The sequence below is a fragment of the Eublepharis macularius genome, chromosome 18, assembly GCF_028583425.1.
Source record: "Eublepharis macularius isolate TG4126 chromosome 18, MPM_Emac_v1.0, whole genome shotgun sequence".
NCBI lineage: Eukaryota > Metazoa > Chordata > Lepidosauria > Squamata > Eublepharidae > Eublepharis > Eublepharis macularius.
The window spans coordinates 20,969,119-20,995,644 of NC_072807.1; the positions used below are offsets into that span (position 1 = coordinate 20,969,119).

At 45.6% G+C, this 26,526-nt stretch overlaps 1 protein-coding gene across 3 annotated transcripts in view; it reads right to left on the minus strand.

The window, feature by feature from the left end:
- Window positions 1–26,526, minus strand: part of ADAMTS17 (ADAM metallopeptidase with thrombospondin type 1 motif 17) — a 193,174-nt gene that overhangs the window by 117,316 nt on the left and 49,332 nt on the right. For all 3 annotated transcript variants that reach the window (XM_055002638.1, XM_055002639.1, XM_055002637.1), the window contains exon 8: window positions 1,009–1,114. In XM_055002638.1, coding sequence (XP_054858613.1) covers window positions 1,009–1,114 — 106 coding nt within the window. The remainder of the gene's footprint in view (window positions 1–1,008; window positions 1,115–26,526) is intronic.

Genomic DNA, 26,526 nt, shown 5'->3' on the forward strand with positions numbered 1-26,526 from the left:
TAGGGCTTATTGCAAGCACATGAGTCTGAGATATCATCTCCAGCCATGGCCTCTTTGGGTGACCTTTAAGGCCCCTCATCAGGCACAGAACTTCCAAAGAAGGATGGAGGGAAATTTGGCTGAAGGAAAAATACGTACAAGCAAGATAAGAAGTAGGGAGAACAGTCCACCCACCCACCCCTTCAGAAGCTACTACTTTGGACTTCAGTTTAACCATTCCTTGACTGAAATGAAAATAAAGTCTGAGGTTGTACATAACTTTGTCTCTCCCACTATTCCCCTCTCCATGTTGTTTATGCATCTGAGCTGCCTTATATTGAATCAGACCATCAGGGGGCCATCAAGTTTAGTCTTGGCTACTCAGGTTCTGCTCTCCGGGGTCTTGGGCGCTTCATCCATTACCAGGTCCACTTAAATGGAGATGCTGGGGATTGAACCCAAGACCTTCTGTATGCAAAGCAGATGCTCTACCCCTGAGCCATGGCCCCTTGTCAGTACAGTACTGTACAGTACAGTAGTCAGACTCAGTAGTCAGACCAATTTCCCACTCTGGCAGCAGCTTTGCAGGGTCTCAGTGAAATGTCTTTCCCATCACCTAATCCTTTTAACAGGAGATGCTGGAGATTGGACCTGGGGCCTTCTGCATGCAAAGCCAGTACTGCAAAGATGGCTAGCTGGGGGAAAGACCCTTAAAGGAAGGGAAAGGTGCACCTGTGAGCATTGTACTGGTTGAAGACAAGAGGTTTCAGGGAGCCTATTGAGCAATACCTGCTTGAGACAAAGTCGAGAAAAGCAAAATGTCTTTGGGATCTGGGAGACCCAAGTTCGAATCCCCGCTCTGCCATGGAAGCTTGTGGGTGACCTTGGGCCAGTCACACACTCTCAGCCTAACCTATCTCACAGGATAAAATGGAGCAGAGGAGAACAATGTAAGGTGCTTTGGAGTCCCAGTTGGGGAGAAAGCTCAAGTAAATAAATGAAGTAAATAAAGAGACTGTGGATGCTTACTTGTGGCCCAGTTCATGTGCAATGGTGAACGCTAGATTCAGCCCGTTGTCTTCTGCAAGGACGCATTTTCTTTTTGCGCTGCAGATCCCGCCGAGATAGGCAATGCCTGCCAAAATAGGAAAGAAGGCTGTCATCAACACCAGCCGCTCAGATCTTCCAAACACATCAAAGCAACTTTTCGGAAGAAACAAAACTCTCTGCCTGAGGTTCTGGAAAGCTGTTGCCAGTCAGTGAAGATATTGAACTAAAGGGGCCAAATCTTTGACTTAGTGTGAGCAAGTTCCATCCAAGGACGGAAATGAAAGAAGTTGAAAAGATCATGTCAAAAGAAGAAAGAAATGACTATCCGAATACAAGAACTTCGGTGGAGGGTCATATGCAGTGAAAATGACTGGAAACAGGTTCAGCTCAGACAAAGGGTTGGATCCAGCCAGCTGTTCCACTGGGGGAAAAGGAAGGAGCCAATCCCCTTTTGACAACAAAAAGGCTATGGTGGAGATTGTGGGGAGCAAAATCCTTTATAATAAACAGGGGAATAGGGCAAGATTAGCAATTAAGATGGCTGGATCCGACCTGAAAGAAAATACCTTCTTGGCACAATATAGAACTCACTGCTACAAGAAGTGGTAATGGCGATTAGACTAACTGGCTTTGGAGGCTGGTTACTAGATGCTGTATTTCCAGCACTGAAAAGAGGCCACAGAGTTCAATGTCTACAGAAGGAGTTAGGGCAATCCCACCATCAATAAACTCTTTGGCATACTCAAGATATTTAGATAACTTTGCAGAGATGTATCCAGGGGAAGGGACACAACCCTAAGAAACAAAACCCAATTTCACTATACGGGATAATGATCAAGTTGAAGATAAACTTGCATAAGGCACATACTGTTCATATAACTCACCTCTCACACTCTACCCACCTTCTGTTGGTTAATGGTGATCAGCCAAATTCTACCTAGATAGCTATAGTCAGTGACTCTCCAGCTCCTGTTAATAAAGGCTAGTATTTGGTCGCCCAGAAGCTATTGACAAATAAATAATATTGCCCATCACGGAAACTGTTAGATTTCTTCACATATTCTTTTAATGAATGGTTAAAGAGTCTCTCCTGTTCCAACATAAAATGGGGTATTCCCCTTCTGTCTGCTATTTCCCTCTGCTCTTGCTTCAAAAAGGTTTCCTAGGCGATCCTCTACAGAAGGGGCAACCATTACACACCAGGTACACATTTCAAGCGTGCACAGAGTTCCCACACAAAATGCACCAACCTTAAGGCTGAATTTCTACTTTAATTAGGACCTTATTTAATTCAAGGTGGGGGTGGGGGAGAACCCACAGATCCTCAAATGAGAGCTTTTTAATTAATTCAAGCTTAGAATTTTTTAAAGATACAAGACAAGGGATGTATTTAGTTGCAAGAATAGTTGCTCCCACACAGAGGTGGCCTGGGGTTCAGTTGCTTTTAATAATTTGAGAGGCACCATAGATCAAGCTGCACTATACAAGGACTGTTCTTTTCCTCCCAGCCCCCACTCCAAAATCTTCAAAGAAAAAAACAACTTTGTTTATCAGGACATTCAGAGCAGGGATTAAGTTTGGACTGCAGAAATAAAATTATTTTATTCTTATTGGATCAAGAGGTTACATTCAAGCCACTTAATAATCTTTATGCTTCTCAGTTAGTAATCTTAAGACAAATACAGAATACTAGAAGATAGTTCAAGGTGGGTAGCTGTGTTGGTCTGCAGTGGGGGAGCAAGATTCAAGTCCAGTAGCATCGAAAAGACAAACAAGATTTCCAGAGAATAAGCTTTTGAGAGTCAAACTCCCTTTGTCAGACACAAACTAGGAGTTCGAGAGAGCAGTATGACATAAGTTTGCAAGCTTCCAGATAGGGACTGGAGATTTCCTGGAATTACAATTGATCTACAGACTACAGAGATCAGTTCCCGTGGAGAATATGGCTGCTTTGAAGGGAAGACTCTATGGTATTATACTCCATTGAGGTCCCTCATCTCCGCAAACCAAGCTCTCCACAGGTTCCCCCACTAAAGCTCTAGAAATTTCCATACCTGGGATTGGCAATAGGGTTGCCAGTCACCCACTGGGGGCAGGGGATCCTCTACTCCCACCCTCCACCCCACTCCTGCTTACCTGGCTGACGGGGGAGACATGGGCCTCACTGGTGCTCTCTCGGGTGGTGCGGCACACTCCTGGGTGGCACTACACACTCCTGCAGGCCAAAAAGGGCCCAGAAGGGCCAGGATTGGACCACTGCTGGGTAGGGAGTGCTTCCTGCACAGCAGTGGCCAGTTCCAGGCTGTTTTGGGCCCGAATCGGCCCGGATTGCACCCCCCCCCGGAATGCAGGAGCACTCCCTGGGTGGCCACGGCGTACACGATGACATCACTTCCTGGAAGTGACGTGAATGTGTGAAGGGGAAGAAGGCAAGGTAGGTGCCAGGCCTCCAATCTCCCGCTGGTGAGGTCGGGGGACCCGGCAACCCTAACTGGCAAACCTACACAACACATCTTGGATCTGATCTCTCCTGTATGCAATGAAAGCCACACCGCAACAGAACGATGATACAGCAAAGAGCATAGCAATGCCCTTTGTTGGAACATGAACCAGGCCTTCAGAGACTTTGGACACCTTCACAATAAGCCACCAATCTTGACCCCCCCCCTCCTTAATTGGCTTGCTAGAAATGGGGCAGATATTTTACCATTTTTGGAAGATGCAGTTGGGCAGAAAATCCTCTAGCTTTTGGCAATAAGCTAAATCTCAATTAGAAAGGAAAACACAACGTGGAGGCCTTGGTGTGGGCAGATTTCCATAATGTTAGAAGGTTGTTTTGCAGTTTCCAATCCACAGTGGAGAAAACTTTGGCCCTCGTACTGCTGTGTGCTAAAGGAAAATAAGTGACCTGCCAGTGATTAAGGGGCTGGTGTAGACAGATGTCTGAAATACAAGCTTACATCAGACTCTTAAGCTTATATGGATAGATCTGGTATATTTAGAACACAGTGCTATGTTACTGCATCTGTAGGATAAAAGATCAATAATGCAGCTTCCATATGGAAGACAACAGTTTGGGTTGAGAAAATCACCTTAAAGCATGGCTGAATCAAGAGATGTGAAAAGGTTTCAACTAAATCCTATTATTACATGGGAATATTCATCGCTGTAGAAACTGCACCAAACATTCTCTCATTTTCACTTTCAGGTTCTTGATTAGTGCAGAAGGGAGAAAAACATACTTCTCTCATCTTCATCTGCTTCACTTAGAGGCATGGGCAATCTCAGACAAACAGGGTTTTACACAGTCATGGCACTATATATCCAGTTGTTTTTGGCTTTCTAATGACATCGCTGAAGGCAAAGTCAACTGAGGTCACACGGACATAAGAGGTGCTCTTCTAGATCAGTTTCATGCCCAACATCCTCTTCCACAGAGTGGCCAACCGATTGCTCTAGAAGATCAACAGACAGAGCTTAGAAGCCAAGGCTGCCTCCTGGCACTGGGAAGCAGAGTTTTACTGTGTCTGGATATTGAGATTCTGTTTATTCATCTTGGCTAGTAGCCAGTGATAGACCACTCTTCCAGGAATATGGCTAATGTGTCAATATATCAGTGCCCATACGGAAAAAGGTGAACATTTTTGAAGCAGGCAGCCACAGGGGTGGTGGCAACGGAACTTTCCGATGCTAACAAAAACATTCATGTAAAGCAGTGAGTACTTTTAGCTCAGCAGTGCACTGTTTTCCCACATCTTCTTAAAACTATCAGGGTTTGTTTTTAATGACATGAAGGCATTTCAGTCGCAGTGATGATGTGCTTCTCAAATGCAAAGAAAGTATGAAAATTATAGTTCTAAAAATTCATCACACTAGTACAGTTTTCCTCTGAAAATTCTTAGCGATTAACTTGTTCTACTGCTTTTAAATCAAAATCAGCAATGACTTCTTGGAGACAGTGAAGAAACAATTTCCTTTCCCCTGGCCAGGTAAGTACCTTGACCTGGATGGACCACATTAGGGGTGTGCGCTTCGGGTTTCTGATTTGGGTTTTTATCCCGAATCGGGCCTGATTTGAGTAGAATTGGTAACTCCAAATCAGCTCCAGCATTGCTGAGCCAATTTGGAAATAACGAAGCAAAGCTTTCCAAAGCGCTTCGTAACACTTCGGAAAGCTTTGTGTAGAGTGGCAGCAGCTACAAATGGCAAGAAAAGTGCTGCTTTTTTGCGCTTCCTGCCTGTTTTTGCCCAATGGGAGGGGGAGGAGGGGGTTGCCCTCCTCAAAAAAGCAACACTTGCTTGCTGTTTGCAAATAGTAAACCTGATGTGGAAAACCTGAATCTTTTTCGGGTGCACACCCCTAGCCTACATATCTCAATCTTGCCAGATCTTGGAAACTAAGCAGGGGTGGCCCTGGTCAGTATTTGGATGGGAAGCCAGAGGTGCTACACAGGAGCAAACAATAGCAAACCACCTCTGAATGTCTCTTGTCTTGAAAACCTTACGGGTTGCCGTAGGTTGACTGCAACTTGGCGCGCACACACAAAAAGCCAGGTAAGTAAAAGGGAGAGAAGCCAATACTGGAACTACAGAACAAATGTTAAGTTTAGCTGCAACTTAAAGTAAGCAACAAGGGGTTCTCAAATATCTCAAATATTACAAATCCAAAACAGCAGTGAAATACATATGAAATGTATTTCATATACTACTGATTTAGTCTGGAGAATTCTTGCATATGAAGGCCATGTTTTCCTTAGGTGCCAATTCAAACAAAACCACAAAGGCCAGCAGTGGAGGACACATTCCAGTCAAGGGCATCGCTAGTTGAGGTTTATGGTTCAAACACAACATTAGGATTATGGAGGAAAACATCTCAAGCCAACCTGGAAAAAAAATCATCTCCAAACAATCAGTTCATACATGTAGCCTAAGCCATAATCTTCTTCGTACCTTCTATCCTTTTCATTCAAATAAGGGCAGGATTTTGAATGTGAGTGCATCAGTGGAAAAGCCAAAACTCTTGGCCCTCCAGACTTCTTTCCAGTTCAAAACATACCATTAAAAATTAGTTACCGACCAAGGTTGTACAAGATTTAATGTGTGTGAAAGCGTCAAAGATTTTAAGTTACTAAGGCGAAATACTCGTTTGATTGATTTGCTGTCGTATGGATAGACTAAACCAATCCACTCGTACTCAAAATCCAACACAACGTAATGTTAAAGAGAGCCTCTACACAAGAGTGTCAGATGCCCAGCCGAAGCAATAAGGGTTATTTATTTTTTTAAAAGCATTGGCAGATTTCTTTTCAAAATTATTCCCCCAGGGAAATTGCATAATTGCAGCATGTAAATTCTGAGCCTGAGTTTGAACGTATGATGCTATCTAGATTTGAACAGAAAAACCTCATGCAACTGTAAAATCTGGGTTTATCCCAGCTGTCACATGTAAACAGTTTGCAACTCCTGGCTCGGCTGCCTGTTAATGAGGGCTTTGCTTGCAACGGCTCCAGAAGGAGCTATTACCTTTTTTTTTGCAAAGCAACTCCGTCAGCTCATTAATTGGAGAGGTGATCTATCAAAAAAAAAACCCTTGAGGGATATAAACTCTGATGCCATTTCCCCTCAATTAATCCTCTAATGATATGGGTAGGAGAGCTCAGCCGACAGCTAACAAATGTGTAATCTGCTCAGTTAGCAAGTTAATGAATGAGTCACTCAGTGCTGCTGTTTTGAATTTGGCAAGAAAAGTTTCTTGTTAGTCTGAGGGGTTCGAAAGGAAAACCCTAGTAAAAATAAACAGGAGACATGGGGTACTTTGAGGGCTACTCTGTGAGGGAGGTTAGGCTGAGTGTGTGTGGCTGGCTGTAGGTCACCCAGGAAACTGCCATGGCAGAGTGGGGAATTGAACCCGTGCCACCCAGATCCTAGTCCTTCCCTCTAACCACTACACTACACTGTCTCTGTCTAAAAATCTAGCAAAGAGCTATGCCTTTTAACTGGACCAACATATGTTGTGTGAATCTGGGTTTCCAAGTTAAGACTCCATGGGCTATAGTAAACAGGAGCCTGTGAATAAGCCTTTGGGTGACTGTAGTGGAGAGCCAGTTCGGTGTAGTAGTTAAAAGCAGCAGGACTCTAATCTGGAGAGCCAGGTTTGATTCTCCACTCCTCCACTTGAAGCCAGCTGGGTGACCTCGGGTCAGTCACAATTCTCCGGAGCTCTCTCAGCTCTACCCACTTCACAGGGTGATTGTTGTGGGGATACTAATAACATACTTGTGTTAAGTCATCCTGAAGGGCAGTATATAAATCGAATGCTGTTGTTATTGTTATTACTACTACTACTACTATTATGTAGCTGCTATCGGTTCTCTCAGCCACTACAGCCACCCATGAAAAGTTCCATTTTAGCTCTGTGTCTGTACTATTGCCAGCTCGCTCACTCACTTTCTGGCAGTGGCTGGTTTCTTGCAGTAGTGAAGGAAGAAGGAAATTGCCATAACTTCCCTTTTGCTGTGACTTCCTTGTTCCTCCTTGCAGCCAGATGCTGCAGAAGGGAGAGCAACTGAATGGGGCGGACAGGGTGGAGAGAAGTTGGAAGAGGGTCTCTGACAGATGGCTGTAGCAGCTGTGGGGAATCTATCGCTCCTACATGTGCCTGAAGATTTCAGAATGCATGGAGGCACGCTCTCCAAAACCTGCCCAAACGCCTCTCCTCAAAGCTGGGACTTAGAGAACAGAAATGTCACTCGGTCCCATAAGCAAAAACAAGAAGAGCAGATGCAGATTAGATTGGCTTAACTTTGGTTCGTCGTTCAGAAGCCAAGTTCTGGTTTGTATTATGACTTCATATCGATGCAAGGAAAACCAGGGTCCCTAGCAACAATGGTCTTTGCCACTCGGCAGTTAATTGAAACCACGCTGGAAACAAATAAACCTGTTACAAATTCTCAACTGCATATACAACCAGGCTTCCAATATATGGTCTGACAAGCAGGGAGAAGTTTCTTTACTAACAGAACTTGTTTATGGGGCGTGCACAAGAGGACAAAAGTATCTAATGTCCATATCCTAAAACTGATTTTGTGATCAAGCAAACACTGGCGATGGAGTATGTTTAGCCCTGTGCCAGTTCCGCTACTGCTGACAGTGATAAGTGACCTATATTGAAAGGACCACCCTCAGAGACATTGGCGAGCAGACACGCTGGGACAACTGTTTGGGATCAGAGCTCCACGTTTTACCACCAGAGAAGCCTTCACAATGAAAACATTAGCAACAAGTTGCTACACTGCAAAACGTGGAGAACCACGCAAACGACACACTAAGAATGGTTTCAGCCGGGCGGACAAAAGGAAATACTTTGCTCAATGAGTAATTAAGTTGCAGGATTCTCTACCGGCGGATCTAAAGCATAGGTGGCTTTAGAAGGCAGATTCATGGAGGAGATGTCCATCAGTGGCTACTAGCCATACTGGCTAAACAGAGATTCCACGTTCGGAGGCAGACCGATGCAGGGGACACAACAACATACGGAAACGTCATCCTCCATGACCTTCTTGTTGGCATTCTAGGAGCATTCGGTCAATCAATGGGTGAAACAGGATCCTGGACTTGATGGACAATAGGATGGCTGCTCTTAAGTCGCATGCCATTGCCAAACTATCAAAAAAAGGTTTTGGGTGAACAGATCCTTCCTTTCGTCCGTATTTTTATAAGGAAGCCCATAGGATTTTTGTGTATGTGCAGCAAACCAGGCTTCTGAGGACATAAAGCAGGACCCCGGGGGGGGGGGGACTCAAGGAAGATAAGCAGAAAAGGCCTCGCTCATTTTGACAACAGCTCTTTGTACCGCAGGACATTCATTACCCCATTAAACCAATCCTGCCCAATTCCTTCTCCAGACCCAACAACAAGCTAATAAACGCCGGGAATCTGGCAATGACGCAGTGGCCCTTCAATTATGGGATTAGCCAAAGCACAGGAAGTGGGAGCATCATCTTAGTGTTTACTCAAGCTCTGACAGCTGAAGTCCTCATTCCAAAAACAATCCCACCCTCTTGTACCCCCAGAGGATACAAGCTACAGACTGTGGCTTGTGCAGCTTACCATTTTGGTGGGAATGAAAAACAGTTCCCCTAACAGGAAAATCCAGTTGCAAACAGTTGCTAAAGTGTATTGAAAGTCCATTACCCAACTTGTGTGGAAGCAGTCTATGCCATGATAGTGGAACAACCACAGGCCCTGATCTGAAGAGCAGAGCAGCTACACGGGTTGTATGGTAAAAGTCCTTCAATGGTTGGCTCTCTCTATCATTTATTTTATTTTTTAAAAAACATTTATTGGCTGCCCTTCTACCTTGCAGAAACTCAAGAAGGCTTACAATATAAATGGTGGTGGTGTAGAGTGCCGTCAAGTCACAGCTGACTTATGGCGACCCCTGGTGGGATTTTCATGACAAGAGATTTACAGAGGTGGTTTGCCATTGCTTGTCTCCACAACCCTGGTCTTCGTTGGAGGTCTCCAATCCAATACTAACCAAGGCCAACTCTGCTTAGCTTCTGAGTTCTGACAAGATCAGGCTCACTTGCAATATCCAGGTCAAGACAAATGAAACTCTGCCTTCAAGTCATAGCTGACTTATGGCGACCCCTGGTGGAGTTCTCATGGCAAGAGACTAACAGAAGTGGTTTGCCATTGCCTGCCTCTGCAACCCTGGCCTTCAATGGAGATCTTCCATCCAATTATTAACCAAGGCCGATCCTGCTTAGCTTCTGAGGTCTGACAAGATCAGGCAAACAAAGATTAAAACCACCATTAAGGCCTGCTCATGAACATAATCACACCGTTAATTAAAATCAGTCCTAAATAAAAACATCTTCAGCTGCCTCCTGAAGATCAGCAGTGAGAGGGCCAGGTGCACCTCCTTGGGGGCACTGTTCCATAATCGTGGGACTCGTACCAAAATGGTGCTCTCTCGTGTACCCACCAGGTGAACTTCTTCAGCTGACGGGACAGTCAAGAGTGCCTCTCCCTGTGATCTTAACATATGACAAGACAGTCCTTCAGGTACTCTTGTCCCAAGTCATGAAGAGCAGTTGCCAGCAAAACTTGCTTCTTTTTCTACATGTGCAGATTGGTCCGACGGTTTACGCTGAATTTCCACCTTCCCCTGCCTCCAAATCAAAAGCACATACAAGATTTCTTAGTTCGCACCTGCGTAGTCTGGTTTATGAACTTTGTCCCTCTTGGCGTGACAATTCTTCAAATACAAATTACAAGGATTCTCACATTTTCAAGCTCTGAGCTCTTTCACAGTGAAACTAAATGGTGGTTGGTGGATAAACAGGGGCAAGAATTCATTCATTGGCATCCAATGCTGGCCAGCCAAGCACTCTCTTGCCTCTGCATCTGGAAGTCCAATACATGGAGCTCCCTTGGAATAGAGAGGCCATTGCACCTAAGTTTTGACACTCTACCCTCAGCTAAACTTACAAGAGTCGCTGCTCAGGGTTCCAAAGTCAGCTTTTCATTTGGCTCCTTAAGATGAGCTCATAAGGCTTCTTTTCCAGTTCGTCAGTTTTCCCAGCTGATTTGCCCGAGCCATCTGTATCAATAAAGCATTTTGGATGGAGACAAGGAGGCAGAAATGGAGAGGAGAGAGAACCAAGAGGCCTTCAGAGCAACTACTGAAAAAACTGTCATGGGATTCACCAGCAAGGAATTATGGGTGCCACAAAATGCTACAGCAGTCAAAAACATGTAGCAATACATGTCAAAGAACCAAATCGAGATCATGTGGTGTCTGTTGGAAAGCCAACTTTCCTAAGCCAGTGTAGTGCAGAATACAGACAGAATGTCCTGAAAGATCTGGGTTAAGGGTCCACTCATTGCTGGGGGAGGGGAGGTATCTTATGTAAGTTACCACCTCTCAGCCTAACCTAATTCACAAGGTTCTTGTGACGATAAAATGGGATGCACCCATGTAGACAGAATATTATGACATTCCTAGTTCCCTGATTTCTGACTGAGTACAGATGCCTGGTGAAATTCCATTCCCACTCAATCAGTTTTGACAGGCAATCAGCTCCCCCTGTGTTTGAACGTCGCTGCAGTAAATTGATAACTTTAAATGGTCAGTGGTAAGAACAGAGATCAGGGAAAGCAAGCAACCTCCACTGGTGTACTGCACTCAAGAGACATCATTCCAAGCCTGAGTTCTGCCACAAATTCTTCATACAGTTTATGGCAAACCCACTCTCTCCCAGGCTGGAGACCCAAGTGTAAGCCATCTCACAGGGTTACTGTGAAGGCAAAACTGGGATACAGCCAAGGGCTTATGGAAAACGATAAGCAGTAACATGACTCAATGGCACACCAATGATATATTAGCTTTAGGACAGACACTTCCAATTCATGACTTACAGTTCCATTCAGGGCTGGTGTGGTCAGTATACCCTTCGGTGGGGCAGCTCCCAGGGCTTCTGGTGGAAACCACTGCCACCAACTCCTACTCACAGACCTCTTCTACAATATGTCTGCCTGCCCTTCCCCACCTGTTTGCCTGAAGTGCTCTGATACCCGTAGTCCCACCCATCTGGTGATACTGGGGAAGGGCACGTGGGTGATGTACAGCAGTGACACTCCTGGTGGCCATGGCAGGAGCTCTGCCAGATGTATACACCAGCCAGTGCTGTCGGAGAAAGGATGTGCATGTCCTACAGGCAACTGAGCACGGGTGGTTGGAAAGCTTATGTGCAAGAGAAGGATGCACATGCAGGTGGGGATGGAAAAAGAGGCATGAGGTGGTGGTGGTGGTGGTGGTGGGCAGATGGAGGTCCTGGGCACTCTCTGCCAGGCCCCCCCCAAATTTAGAACTAGACCCGATTCCACTTATTTGCAGTCCACGGTCCAACCGTACGGTGAGGTCTCCAGCCTATGTTTAGTCCCCACTGCATCATCACTATGATCATTACATTTCACGGGAAACATGGTTGTTTTGCTACTAAGCAGAAGCAGTCGCTCTGCCTCCCATTTTGCCAGTCATCGCAATCCTGGAATGGATCTTCCACAAATGGTGAGAGTCTACTTTATGCCACTTTAAATGGCAGCTGCCTGGCAAAGAACCCTGGGAGTTATGTGGAGAGTACCCTCAAGTCATAGCCGGCTTATGGTGACCCCTGGTGGGGTTTTCATGGCAAGAGACTAGCAGAGGTGGTTTGCCATTGCCTGCCTCTGCAATTATGGTCTTTGTTGGAGGGCTCCCATCCAAATACTAACCAAGGCCGACCCTGCTTAGCTTCTAAGATCTGACGAGATCAGGCTCGCCTGGCTATCCAGGTCAAGGTCTAGGAATTATATCCTGCTGAAAATTCTCCATTAAGATCCCTAGTTCCCCCTAACAAACTACAACTCCCAGAACTACCTGGGAAGAAGGAATGATTGTCAAGGCAGTTTGCACCTACAGTGGGAACATACCATAATAGATGGTGAAGTCGATGCAGAATGCCTTAACTTCAGTCAACACGAAACAGTTTTCACTTGGAGTGCCAGAGTCTTAACGGCATAAGCAAAATGGAGGAGCTGTGTTCCCCTCTGAAGCAGCATTTTATTTTTAGAAAAGTTGCATGCATTGAGCCGCTGTCTTGGCAAAACATGGCTAATTTCTGAACTAGTCAGGATGAAGCCAAGTTGGACCGTCTCAGTGGAACGATTCGGAAGGCCTGAACTCTGAACTGATGCAACTACACATGGTTCAGTGAGGTCTGACGATGTAGATGCCACGGGCCTTAACTCACAGGGCCAGCTATTCATCGGGCTTCACCTCCTCAAGTGACTTGCTGACGCTGCGCCACACCAGTATTTCCAGTCATCAATTCTTAGGCAGGATTTTCTGTTGCACGCATGGGGATTTTGTTTTGGTTTAACACAGAGTGCTGAAATCTCTCTGTCGTCCTATCAGATCTGGAAAGAAACAGCTGGCTAAGGCCTCGACCCCACTAACACTCCCTTTTGAACACAGCAAAAAGCTTCTACTGTGAGTCGGTAAATAATTCGAAGGCTTACAAAAAAGGGCAGTACAAAAACAACTGTGTAAATGAACGTTCTAAATTACATTTTGGCTCCAATACCAAGGCCCATGGAAGAATGAGTAGGAGGAACAATACTAAAATGGCTTATCTTGAGAATCTGCAACTCCACAATCTTAATAGGCTTTGGAGACAAATGAATTGCACTGAATACCGAGCCAACTTGTCTTCTGTTGGCAAAGCAGCCTGTTTGATCCATTTCCCCCAGAAAGGAGTTTTAACATGTTGTGTTGAATAGGCCAAGAGGTGATGGTTATATTGAGTCTATTGAACGGTGCCAGGAAGAGGAGATGTGCAGAGATTTAAAATTTACTTTCCTGATCCTTACAAATATTAAAACCTAAAAATGGCTTTGCTAGATCAGTCCAAATTCCATGGAGTCTAGGACACTGATAAGAATTGCAAGAGAGTAGGAAAAGGTTGCAGCTGGGCATATGACCATTCACCTGATCTCACTTAGCATTTTCTCTGAAGCTAGGGTTGCCAGCCCTGGGAAATTTTGGAGGCAGTGTCTGCAGAAAGTGGAATTTCAGAGAATGTGACATCACATAATCCATGATGCTCTAGGAATTTTCCCAATTTCTACTGGAGAAATTTCTACAGCATAATGGAAAATTTGACATCACTTTTTGATGGAGTGTCATAGAATAGTGGGGTTTAAATCACATGTCAAACTGTACATGCATGGAATGTAACATGAGAATTACTCAACACATATAAACAATATAAAGAATAATCAAGTGTACGCTGTACATGGATTATACATGTGTTCACTGTAACTTGAGAACAGGGCTTATGGAAGTATAGTGTTTGCAACTCACTGCTAACCAGGAGAAACTAGGAGGCAACAACTATGTACAAATAAGGCCACATTTTTAAAGCAATTGTCTTAAGAGTCTCTCTACACAAGACGTCTTACATGAGAATGCTCAAGTGAAGGGAGACGCAATGTTAACTGGGAAGCATAGTTTAAAAAGACAAGAGCTTGGAGATCGCTCCTTAGAGGGCTTGTTAATTTCATCTTCACCTCCCCAAAGGGGAGGTGAAATTGACAGAGCCTTTGGGGAGGCAAAAATGAAATTGACAAACCCTCCAAGGAGCGATCTCCACAGGCTCTATGTAGAGAGGTGAAAGTGACAGAGCCTTGAATCTGTCTTTTTAAACCACATTTCCCCGCTAACATTGCATCTCCTGTGCTTTATAGATCACAGCAAAGCTTTTGACTGTGTGGATCATGAAAAGCTATGGAGAGTCTTAAAAGAAATGGGTGTGCCACAACATCTGATTGTTTTGATGTGCAACCTGTACTCTGGACAAGAGGCTACTGTCAGAACAGAATATGGGGAAACAGAATAGTTTCCAGTTGGCACGGGTGTCAGACAAGGATGCATATTATCTCCCTGCTTGTTCAACCTCTATGCAGAGCATATCATGAGGAAAGCTGGATTAAATCTAGAAGAAGGTAGAGTGAAAATTGGTGGGAGGAACATTAACAATTTGAGATATGCAGATGACACCACATTACTAGCAGAAAACAGTGAAGACTTGAAACAACTACTGATGAAGGTTAAAGGGGAAAGCGCCAAAGCAGGATTACAACTGAACATCAAGAAGACAAACGTAATGACTACTGAGGAATTACACAATTTTAAAGTTGACAATGAGGAAATTGAAGTTGTTAAAGATTTTCTATTCCTTGGCTCAATCATCAACCAACAGGGGGACTGCAATGAAGAAATCAGAAGAAGATTGAGACTTGGAAGAGCAGCTGTGAGGGAGCTAGAGAAGATCCTTAAAGATAAAGATGTCTCTCTGGGAACCAAGATCAAGGTAATTCAAACTATGGTATTCCACATTACCACGTATGGATGTGAAAGTTGGACGGTAAAGAAAGCGGACAGGAAGAACATTGATTCATTTGAAATGTGGTGCTGGAGGAGAGTTTTGCGGATACCGTGGACAACCAAAAAGACAAATAAGTGGGTGCTAGATCAAATCAAGCCTGAATTCTCCTTAGAAGCTAAAATGACAAGACTAAAGCTATCGTACTTTGGTCTCATCATGAGAAGACAAGATTCTCTGGGAAAGTCAATAATGCTAGGAAAAGTGGAAGGCAGCAGGAAAAGAGGAAGACCTAAAACGAGGTGGCTTGACTCAATAAAAGAGGCCACATCCTCCAGTATGCAGGATCTGAGCAAGTCTGTTATTGATAGGACGTTTTGGAGGTCTTTCATTCATAAGGTCACTATAGGTCAGAGACGACTTGATGGCACATAACACACACACACACACACACACACACAGTGTTGCAGTGCAAGATGTCTTGTGTCGAGACACTCTTAGTGTCCAATCTATCACTTGGTAACACTTCATAACACTGACCTCAGTAGCTCCAGGATCCCAGTCTGTTTGTTGCTCTAGATTTCCATTGCCCCAATGATCCTTATCACTGCCTCAGTCTCCATACCACACAAGTGTACCTACTCCCTTACATGACCACAGGAAACTGCTTTATACAGAATCGGACCTTTGATCCATCAAGATCAGCGTTGTCTACTTAGACTGGCAGTGGCTCTCCGGGTCTCAAGCAGAGGTCTTTCACATCACCTACTACCTGGTTCTTGAACTGGAGATGCCAAGGGATCGAACCTGGGAATTTCTGCATGCCAGGCAGATTCTCTACTGCTGAGTCACTGGGCATACTATGCTAAAATCCTACTATATAATTGAGTAAGATTGTTTCAGACAACTCACTTTATACCCTGGTGCACCACCAGAGGGCGCTGCTGTGGAGGCAATGCCCACCCCCGCCTTAACCCAGCTGGCATTAGGAGCCAAGCAGGTGGCAATGCCCGTCCAATGCTTTAACCCAGCTGGTATTAGGAGCGGAGCAGGTGGCAATGCCCACCCCCTGTCTTCACCCAGCTGGTATTAGGAATGGAACTGGTGGCAATACCTACCCCCCACCTTAACCCAGCTAATATTAGAAGCAGAGAAGGTGGCCATGCCCACCCTCAGCCTTATCCAGCTGGTATTAGAATCAGAGCAGGTGGCAATTCTCACCCCCTGCCTTAACCCAGCTAATATTAGAAGCAGAGCAGGTGGCCATGCCCACCCCCACTGTAACCCAGCTGGTATTAGGAGCAGACCAGATCATAATGTCCACCCCCACCTTGACCCAGCTGATATTAGGAACGGGATAGGTGGCAATGCCCATCCACGGCAATTCCCACACCCCACATTAACCCAGCTAACGTAAGGAGTGGAGCACATGGCAATGCCCACCCCTGCCTTAACCTAGGTGGTATTAGGAGCAGAGCAGGTGGCAATGCCCTCCCCCCTCCAGCCATCTGGGATCAACAGCTGAGCAGGTGGCAATGCCTGCCCCCTTCCTTCACCCAGGTGGTATTAGGAGTGGAGCAGCTGGCAATGCCCATCCACCGCCTTAACTCCCCTGGTATTAGGAGCAGAGCAGATCCAGCCCCTGGCATCTCCAGTTAAAAGGATGAGTTAATAGGTCAGGGGTCCCCGATCTTTGTAAGCCTGCATGGACATTTGGAATATTGAGAGGAGGTGGTGAGCATCACAGCAAAATGGCTGCCACAAGAGGCGAAGCCAAACCCAAAATGGCTGCCGCAGGTGGCAGAGCTGAATGGAATACCTCCCTTTTCACACCTCCTGTGAAGGAAAGCCTGAAAGGGGTCGGTAGGGTGGGGAGTAGAACCACACAGGCGCTTACCAGTCCTCCTGATCCTTCAGTGGAAAAATCCTTTCATTCGCATGACTGCAGCCAGTAACATGCCTTATAATGGCCTTACTCACTTTCTGAAAAGCTATGCAGGTACGAAGCAAAGTACGGGTAGGTGCCATGGCGCTCACGGGCACCACGTTGGGGAACCCTGTAGTATGTGATGCGAAAGTCCTTGATCTGAGAGCCTGGATAGCAGCTGCCAGTCAGAGTAGACAATAATGATCTTGGTGGCCCAAGGGTCTGACTCAGTATAAGGCAGCCTCATGCGTTGGGACTGAACCGGGGTCTTCTGTATGCCAAGCATTTGCTCTTACCATTGAGTCACAGCCCCCAGGCTGAAACACCTCTTACCTTTTATTGCATTATTTTCTTCATGTGGAAAAGGGTGGCATGAAGAAGAATCATCAGCCAGGGGAACTGAACAGGTGCCAAACAACAGGGAAACAATGCAAATGTTCGGCAAGGTATATGCTGGATAATTTATTAAACAGAATTGAATGTACTACTTTCAACCTGAATAGAGAAACAGGGGAGCATTTGCTGCCACCCTAGTTTGAGGGCCAAGCTACACATGACGAATGACACTTGAACAGCAAGTGTATTTCTCCCTGTTCACTTGCCCTCCACTCAATCCACTTGCCGTTCAAGTGTCATTCGTCATGTGTAGCTTGGCCCTGAGCAGCAAGAACTGAGCACAGCTTCGCTGCCTTCTGCTACTGAAGGCTGTGCTTGGAATGCGGCGTGACTGAGCACTGAACAAATCCTTGGGATTAAAAGCAACACAAACAGCTCCCAGGCATACACACAAAATTATGCTGAATACATACTGTACCCAGTTGGATGGAACCAGTTGCTGCAATTGTTTTGCACCTGTCTGAGCCCCCTCCCGCAATTGGTATTCCTGATTCCAACAAACACACCATCACAAAAATAGCCTCAAAAAGAAGTAAACGTGCCCCTTAGTTCTCAACTCTGCAGATAAGAATTTGCTCGTGGCGAATAACACCCCCCCCACACACACACACACACACCAACCCCCTCCCAACTAAAGCTTGGAACTCTTTCATAACTGATCCCGCAACAACCTTCCGCAACAACCTTCAGGCTCCGTCACTACATTGTGAAATAAATGCAACCATTTGTAGTTTTGGCATAACTAGCTGGAACATCATAGTTCATTATATTACTACTCCTATAGCACACACTGACTTACTAACACCGACGGTTATTTAGCAAATGCTTCACATGTCCCTAAACTCTTGTTAGGGGCACTGGGAGTCCCAAAGCAGACAAATCAGGCCGTACAAAGCTCTATGACGCCGACAAGACAGGCGCACAAAAGCCAGCGCTTTCAACCTGCTGACCAAGGTATAAAAAGATAAACAGCCAGACTAATTCCACACTAAGCAAATGCAAAGGAGAGAGAATTACCAAAAGCTAAGGGTAATACATATCGTAAAAAAATTAATCTGATGATTTGCACAAAGTTACAGTTCATTTGCAACAAAACACGCCTCGCCCCCCGCCCTCTGCCCCCCAACACCATTGTAAAATGTTGAACGTATGCCAAAGACCAAAAGTCCAATATTTGACTAATGAATATGTCTGGAAAGCCTCCTGAGAGTATATTAAGAAACTGGCAAAAGGCTAACAGCAAAAAAAAAAGGAACGGGCGTTCAGATTTATCTCAGTGTTGTGATTAAGTGGAATCTGTATTTCCCCCAACAGTGAAGCTGCTGAGTTTTTGACACTAACACTGAAGTACTGTTTTATTTAACAGCACCAGAAAACTCTGGACTATGAGCAGAACCACAAGTGACAAAAGGCACAGGTTGGACACTTGTCAGCTTCCCTCAAGTTTTGATGGGAAATGTAGGCATCCTGGTCTCGCAGCTTGGCTCTCCGACTGCTGTCCAATGGACTTTTCAACTGTCACTTGTCCAACATTCCGCCAAGCTGCCTACATTTCCCATCAAAACTTGAGGGAAGCTGACAAGTGTCCAATCTGTGCCTTTTGTCACTTGTGGTTCTGCTCTATATCCACAAAAAGAGTACTTCTGACGTATTACTTAAACAAGACCACCTTCCGATATTTTGAGCAGTTAAAAAAAAATAGCCACATTCAGACCTCACTGCAAATACAATGGACACAAACGTAGCCTTTTGCTGTGCCTGGGCACTCACCTCTGTCACCTACAATTGCAGAGGGTAGTTGTATAATCTAGTTTTCGCACTTGCAATGTATTTTAGCAAAGTACTGCTTGGCAAGCTTAACGGAGAGTTCTCAGACTTTTGGGGAAAGACAGGCTAAAAAGGTTTTGAGAAATAAATACGTTGTTTATTTACTAGGATATTTATATGATTCCTCTTGATCATTGTCTTCCATCAGCAGGTGAAAACTTTTCTGTTTCACGTGGCATTCTCTTACTGCCTCCCCCCCACCCCAGTTGCTGGTTTTATATTTGTGAGTGTACTGTTTTTAACATTGATTTTAATGTTTTTCATTGTTGTTTGCAACCTTGAAAGCTCTAATTGGGAGGAAAGGGAGGATATAAAAGTTTTAAATAAAATAAATTTTACACCCCACCTTTCTCACAACAAGGTAAGGAGTCAACACAAACAATAGCAAAAGGAAAAGAAACAAGCAGGTCTCATTTCAAGGGGGAACGCTCTTTGGGGAACTGCAGTTCTGGCAGTTCCCTAAAGAGGTCACATGTCAGGTGGCCCCGCCCACCTGACTCTCTGCCATTTTGGACCCATTTCAGCCTGGATTGGGGCCGAAATGGCCTGGGTCGGGCCTCTGACCAGTGGTGGATCACTCTCCCACTCAGCAGTGGCCCGATCCTAACCATTTTGTGACCATTTCCAGACATTTTCAGCCCCTTTTGCCATTTTGGGCCCAATGTCAGCCCTGAATGGCCAGGATTCGGTCCAAAACAGCCAGAATAGGTGATGTCAGGGGTGTGGCATATGCAAATCAGTTATACTAATGACACACTTCCTGTGATGGCAAGAGGCGTGGCATATGCTAATGAGCTTTGCTAATGAGTTCCTCCAGCTCTTTTTCTACGAAATGACCCCTGGAAACAAGTATAAGAACATTCAAGCTACCCCGCAAGCTCTGAGAGCGGGACCACAAGTGACGCCTGACACAGGTTGGACACTAGTCAGCTTCCTTCAAGTTTTGAGGGGAAATGTAGGCATCCTGGTCTCGCAGCTTGGCTCTCTGACTGCTCTCCAATGGACTTTTCAACTGTCACTTGTCCAACATTCCGCCAAGCTGCCTACATTTCCCATCAAAACTTGAGGGAAGCTGGCAAGTGTCCAACCTGTGTCAGGCGTCACTTGTGGTCCCGCTCTCAGTGAGTCTGGAAAGCCTTCCAACTGCAATATGTATATGCCTCATGGTCTGAATGCAGGCACCCAATCGAAATGGAGTGTGTGTAAAAAAGGGAATTTAAACTTCCATTTGATCCTAGTTTACAATCCTGAGGGTGAGGAGTGGGCAGATCTCAACAAAGTCCAATTGGCCCAGGTGCCTTCACTCAGACATCAAATAGATTCCGGCTTAGAACAAGCCTTCTGAAACCTGGAAGTATTAAGGCACACTTCATCCACGAGGGGAAAAACAAGGCTAACAGCCAAGCTACAAGTGATGAATGACACTTGCCTGGCAAGTGAACAGACTGACGTGTATTCCTCCCTGTTCACTTGCCATTCACTTGCTCTCCACTTGATCAAGTGGAGTGCAAGTGGAGCACAAGTGAACAGGGAGGAATACACGTGAGTCTGTTCACTTGCCAGGTAAGTGTCATTCGTCACTTGTAGCTTGGCTCTAAGTTTGCCAACACTGCCTCTACAAATGCCAGGGGATTTGGGGGCAGTGACTAGAGATGGTGAAGTTTGAGGAGGGTGTGACATCAGCTACTGACTGATGCTCCAGGAGTTCCCCTAATCTCTATGGTAAAGTTCATAGAGACATGGGGAAAGCTATTAGTATCACTATGGAGACCATTTTCTGACCATTTTTTCTCCTCAGTTTCCAGAGGCCAGGGGATTGGGGCCAGCAGTTTACAAACATTGCAGCCAGCTGCATTTGTGTCTGACACCAACAATCCTCTAATTTGGGGTGATGTCTGAATGCTGCCAGCTTTCCAAAAGTTGGTATCTCACAGTTGGAGCCTAATGCATGTGTTCCTTGAAGCAAGCCCACTTTATACAAAATGAAATTTACTCCAAGCTAAACATGCCCAGAAGTGCAGTAGTGCCACCCAATCCTGTTTACTCAGAAGTAAGCCCCACTGTATTCTGTGGGTTTTACAAAGAAATACGTCTTTACAATTCTGTTGGAAGAGACTACACGCACCTTGGCACTTTAAGAGGTTTTCAGGCCTCAAAGGTGACCAATAATTGTATATCAGCCTACACAAGCAACCTTTCATTTCTGCTAGATTTCTCCCACACTATACTTCAGTTCTCACCAGACCTCACTTTAAAAGTTCTGGCAACATCCGAAAGTGATACAGTCCAAGAGTTGCAAATCTCTCTACGGGACATCCCGCCTCCAGATCTAACTTGCCTAAGCTATTCTGTCCACATCTGCCTTCATGTCTCACACGCCCAGTAGCGGAGAAGGATTCCAGAAGTCCTTGTTGACATTTGTTTGGCTCCAGGTCCTTCGCTGGACATCAGTTAGGCTTGTGCCTCCAGCCTTCTCCAACTGCATATAGGATTGCCTACTTTCTGAGACCTGCAAAGGGCTTGGCTGAAAGTTACAATAAAAGGGAATTCAGCTGCCCGGCTCCTTAGGCAATGCTTTGTTTATTGATGCTCTTTGAAATGGTGGCTAAAAATGTGCATTTCAAAATTTTTACCAAAGCGAAGAGGGCTGGAGGAGGGCAAATAACTTCAACTAGGGCTTTTTTTCAGGGGGAACACAGGGGAACGAAGTTCCGGAACCTCTTGAAAATGGTCACATGGCTGGTGGCCCCGCCTCCTGATTTCCAGACAGAGGGGAGTTGAGATTGCCCTCCGTGCCACTAGGCGGTGCGGAGGGCAATCTCAACTCCCCTCTGTCTGGAGATCAGGGGGCGGGGCCACCAGCCATGTGACCATTTTCTCTGAGGGCAACCCACTGAGTTCCACCACCTCTTTTCCCAGAAAAAAAGCCCTGACTTCAACTGTCTTGCTAAGAAGAAAAGAAATTACAAATTACAAAGCCCTTTCCAGTCAGTATGTTTTTGACTGTGGCTTGTCATTTGTCTGCCTGTGGTGGGTGAACTTCCACCCTCGGCCCCAACCCCCTACCCTCAAGAAACTGAAGAGTGGAACAAAAAAACCCTAAAGAAACTGAAGGCTGGGACCAAAAAAAAAGCCAGAAAATGGCTTCCATAGTAATGCTCTAAGAATTTCCTCATGTCTCTGATCTTTAACATAGCGATTAGGGGGAAATCCTAGAGCATCACCCAAAAGGGATATCACATACCCCCCAAACCCCATCCTCTTCTAGCACCATCCTCAAAATTTCCCACTATTTGTTGAGGCAGCGCTGCCAACTCTGCGTTGGAGTTCCTACCTCACGTACCAGGATAACATGTTCTGAGTGACTGTTCTAGTATGCATGACGGCCATTTTGTGTGAACACAGATATTTTCAAGCTTCAGTGTGTGTAAATGTTTCCTGTCACTGAAGCTGGAAAATCTTCATACTGCCCTGTTTGCACAAAATTGAAATCACACCACTCAGCAGAATTGCAGGAAGCATGAAGGAGAAGTACCAAAAACAGAAAAGGAGCATTTATAATGATACATCCTTGAGGAATCTTGGCCCTGGACTGGGTTTTAAAAGCCTTGGGAGGGCTTTAAAGGGTCAAAAATCAGCACCTTGAATAGGGCCTTGAAACAAACCGGTAACCCATGCAGTTCTTCCATCAGAACCAGCCCCAGTTTACAACGTAACCCTCCTTGGTTACTTCCACATGAAGCTCTTGCTCCATGTTCCCCTTCAAACTGCAGAGTTCCTGTGCCCCGTGCTTCCATAATACATTGTCATGCAGTTGTCCACCTTCTAGCTTTGCTTCAAGGTTTTCAAAACCTGCCTTGGATCAATATTTCTGGGAAGATTGCACTTGAAGCTGGTTTTGGATCTGTGTGAGTAGGATAGCGCGTCTGCATCTGCCATCATTTCCTCATTTCCCTTCATGCCCGCCATCATTCCTTACCCCTGCCCCGTTAAAACATGATAGCAATATACCTGCTACCGATTTTTAAAAACATTGGCAGAAAGCCCCCCAGCGCCTGGGAGGGAGCAAAGAAAGGTGTGGGGGAAAGCACACAGAAAATCCCTGTGTGGATATTCCATTGCCACTGTAAGTGTCTATGTAATTGTAGCGGTCATGAACATAAAATAGTCAATCCCATGTGGACCTCTAATTCTCCTCTCACACGTATTTCTCTATCCTGATGGCCGTAACCAAGGTTACTGGGAAGTACAATTCCCATCGTTCTTAACCACAGTTCTAACTCAGTTTGCAAGTCTTGGAGCTAAACTACACGAGACAAATTACACGAGGACGCTCACGTGAAGGGAGTCGCAATGTTAGCCAGGAAGCTGAATTTTAAAAGAGATCGGAAGGCTTGGTCAATTTCCCCTCTCTACAGAGCAGCAAAGATTGCTCCTCAGAGGGTTTGTTAACTTCCTCTTCTCCTCCTAAAGGCTCTGTCAGTTTCACCTCCCCTTCTAGGAGGCAAAGAGGAAATAAACAAACCCCCTGAGGAGCCAGCTTTGCTGGTTCTGTACGGAGGGAAACTTGACAAAACCTTGCGATCCCTTTTAAAACTCAGCTTCCCAGCTAACACCGCAACTCCCTTCACATGAGTGTCCTCGTGTAATTTGTCTCTTGTAGCTTAGCTCTTGGTTAACAGGGAGCCTGGTTAGCATTAACTATCTAGCCTTTAGACCAACGGAATGTTTATCTCCAAAACTCCTCTCTTACAGCCTCCATTTACAACCTTTTCCCAGAGAAGAATCCCAGTAGGAGTGTGAATAAGACCCAGAAAAGGAGGAACGTTTCATTCTTCTGTAATGGGAAATGAGGTGATGCCACACCACTTGCCCTCAAAAACTGACAAAGGGTTACATGCGAACTGGCCCTTAGAACACAGCTGAGATTCCAACAACCCAGGCAACGCTCATCCAGTTTTCTTCAACAGGATATTAAGAGCTAGACGCTGAACTCTCCCCGTTTGGCTCGCTCCAAGGGAGCGTGGCTGGAACAGAGATTTCAGCAGGAAACAGGAGACCTGATTCAAGTCACAACACGAGGGAGATATGGCCCAGGGCTGTCGGCTGTGAACGGCAGACTGTTTAACTAGCTTCTGGGAGTGGGATGGGGAGACAATAATGCTGGACTGGGGAAAAGCAAGCCCTTCTGCATTTCAGTGCTGAAGGAAAGGGGGGGAAGCTTGCGGGCTCTTTGCAGCTATGGTGCCTTAACACCGTTGCTGGAAATCTCCACGCAGACTTGTCTTTTCCTTCAAATCCTCCCTTAAAAAAACCCAGCTGTCCTTTGGGGCTGGGTAAGCAAATGAGCCAGTACAGCGAGCGCCAGCAAACTCTTTTCCAGCACCAATGTGGTTGTTCTGCTTCTTGGAGTGGCCGGCGAAGTCTTATCCCACAAATACATACTTACATATTTTCCTCCCATTTTTGAGCTCGATTCAGCCATTATGTAACCGTCAGAGCTACCTTGGCAGTTGAATTCCATTCCCCCAAGCAACCCATTCCAGCAGGGACGTCCTGCCAAAATCCAAATGCAAGCCGCCTGGCGCTGTTTTGCTCCAGCGAGCAATTTTTTTTTTTTTTGGTTTCCAAGGAAATCTTTCAATTTCTGCAGAACCTGGATCTTTAGGGATTGTCTGGGTTAACATGAGGTGAATGGAGAATATGCATTAACGCCAGCTACCGGGGAGAATAACAGCACCATGTAGAGGAAATTGTGCACGTTCTCCAATTGAGGCACACAGTCTCTAAGAAACTTGAGGGAATGTACATACACTGACAGCTTTAAGCAGGGAATTTTGACACACTGTCTCCGAGTGATGCAGGAGAAAGTGAATTCCTCTGATGGATTTTGTGCAGAGAATCCCTATCAGATAATGTGAATTGATTCTGCAAACTGGCGTTTGCTCAGTTAATATGGACAGTCTAGAGGTGATGCCAGAGACAGAACATAATCAACTTGCAATCGTGACATACAACATCAGCCAGAGTATATAACTAAATTCTCGAACACTTGGATCACTGAACTAAGCCTGCCCTCCTCTAATCCTAAATAAGCAAGTGTACAAAAGAAGTTTGCATACCCCTTTGTTGACCTTGTCGCCACTTTTCCAGCTTCTGGAGCCTTGCAGGAGTGACAACTGTGCAATTTCTGCTGAAGTGGTGGAGAAATCAACGGCAGAAAAGAAGGACTCAAACACTCCACGGCAAGCTTCGCCACAATCCAGCTAAACTGATTGTCAAGAGGGCAAACCAAGATACTGAAAAAAATGTGGGCTGCCTGGCTGCAAGCAAACTCAGTGGAAAGAAATGGTCAGAGGAACTGAAATTTGTGTAGTTCATCAAGAACCATGCATACCCCCTGAGGTGGACTGGGGAGAAAACAGCCCAAGGAAAGGGCCATGACCCATCCTTCTCAATGTGCCAGGCCACCTCTCTATGCCCAGTCAGTCCCAAACTGGGTGCTGCCCTGCTCACTGCCGAGCTGGCCCAGTCCAGTCGAGGGAAGCAAGTCATCAACCCATTGCGAAAAGTCCCGGTGGCCAATCAGCTCCTGCATATCTCCAGAGGAGGCCATTATAGAGCATCTGATTGCAATTCCAATACAACTCAATGCTTTCGACTCTGATTAGCAGCACTTCTCTGAGGCCTCAAGCAAATAAAGGCCTTTGTCTAGAGATCTTTGAACTGGAGAAGCCGAGAATACAAATGGAAGGCAGGGCCAGCCACAGCATGGCTGCCATGGGGTGGGCAATCACAAAAGGTGAGGGGCTTCCAAGCCAATCATCCGCCTGTGATGGGGGCCAGTAATTCCTGCATATTCAAGTGCTGCCTCCTGGGTTCACCAACAAGATGAAGGAGATCCAGGACTGGCCCTTGGCTTTAGAGAAGAAGTAAGAAGGTTCAAGGAAACGCATCAGCGGGCCATGTATGGCTGAAGGCAATACTAAACTGCTGTGCTTGAAACACTATTTTTTTTTAAAAAAAGACTCCATTAAAGCATTAATTCTTTGTTATTGGAATGTATGAGGTGCAATTATAGGCTTACACAAAAAGCACATCCTTTGCAGGCTTCATACAATTAAGACACAAGAACAGCACCACAAGATTTGTGTCTGTCCTTCGCATCATTTGGAGCCTAGGTGACTATAAAGATTCTGGTACGTTCAGGCTTGGCTCTGCTAAATGAGCAGACTAGCATATTGGGAACGGATGGGGGGGGGGAACCTGCTTTTTTGTTGTGTGTGTGGTTTTTTTTAAATGGGCAAACTAGGCAGTTGTCTCCTGCAGCTCAGCTCGATGGGTGCCTTCATCGCTGTAAGCCCAACACTAACCTAAACCCTGCATTGTTTCTGGCATAGAGAGATTCCTGAGAGT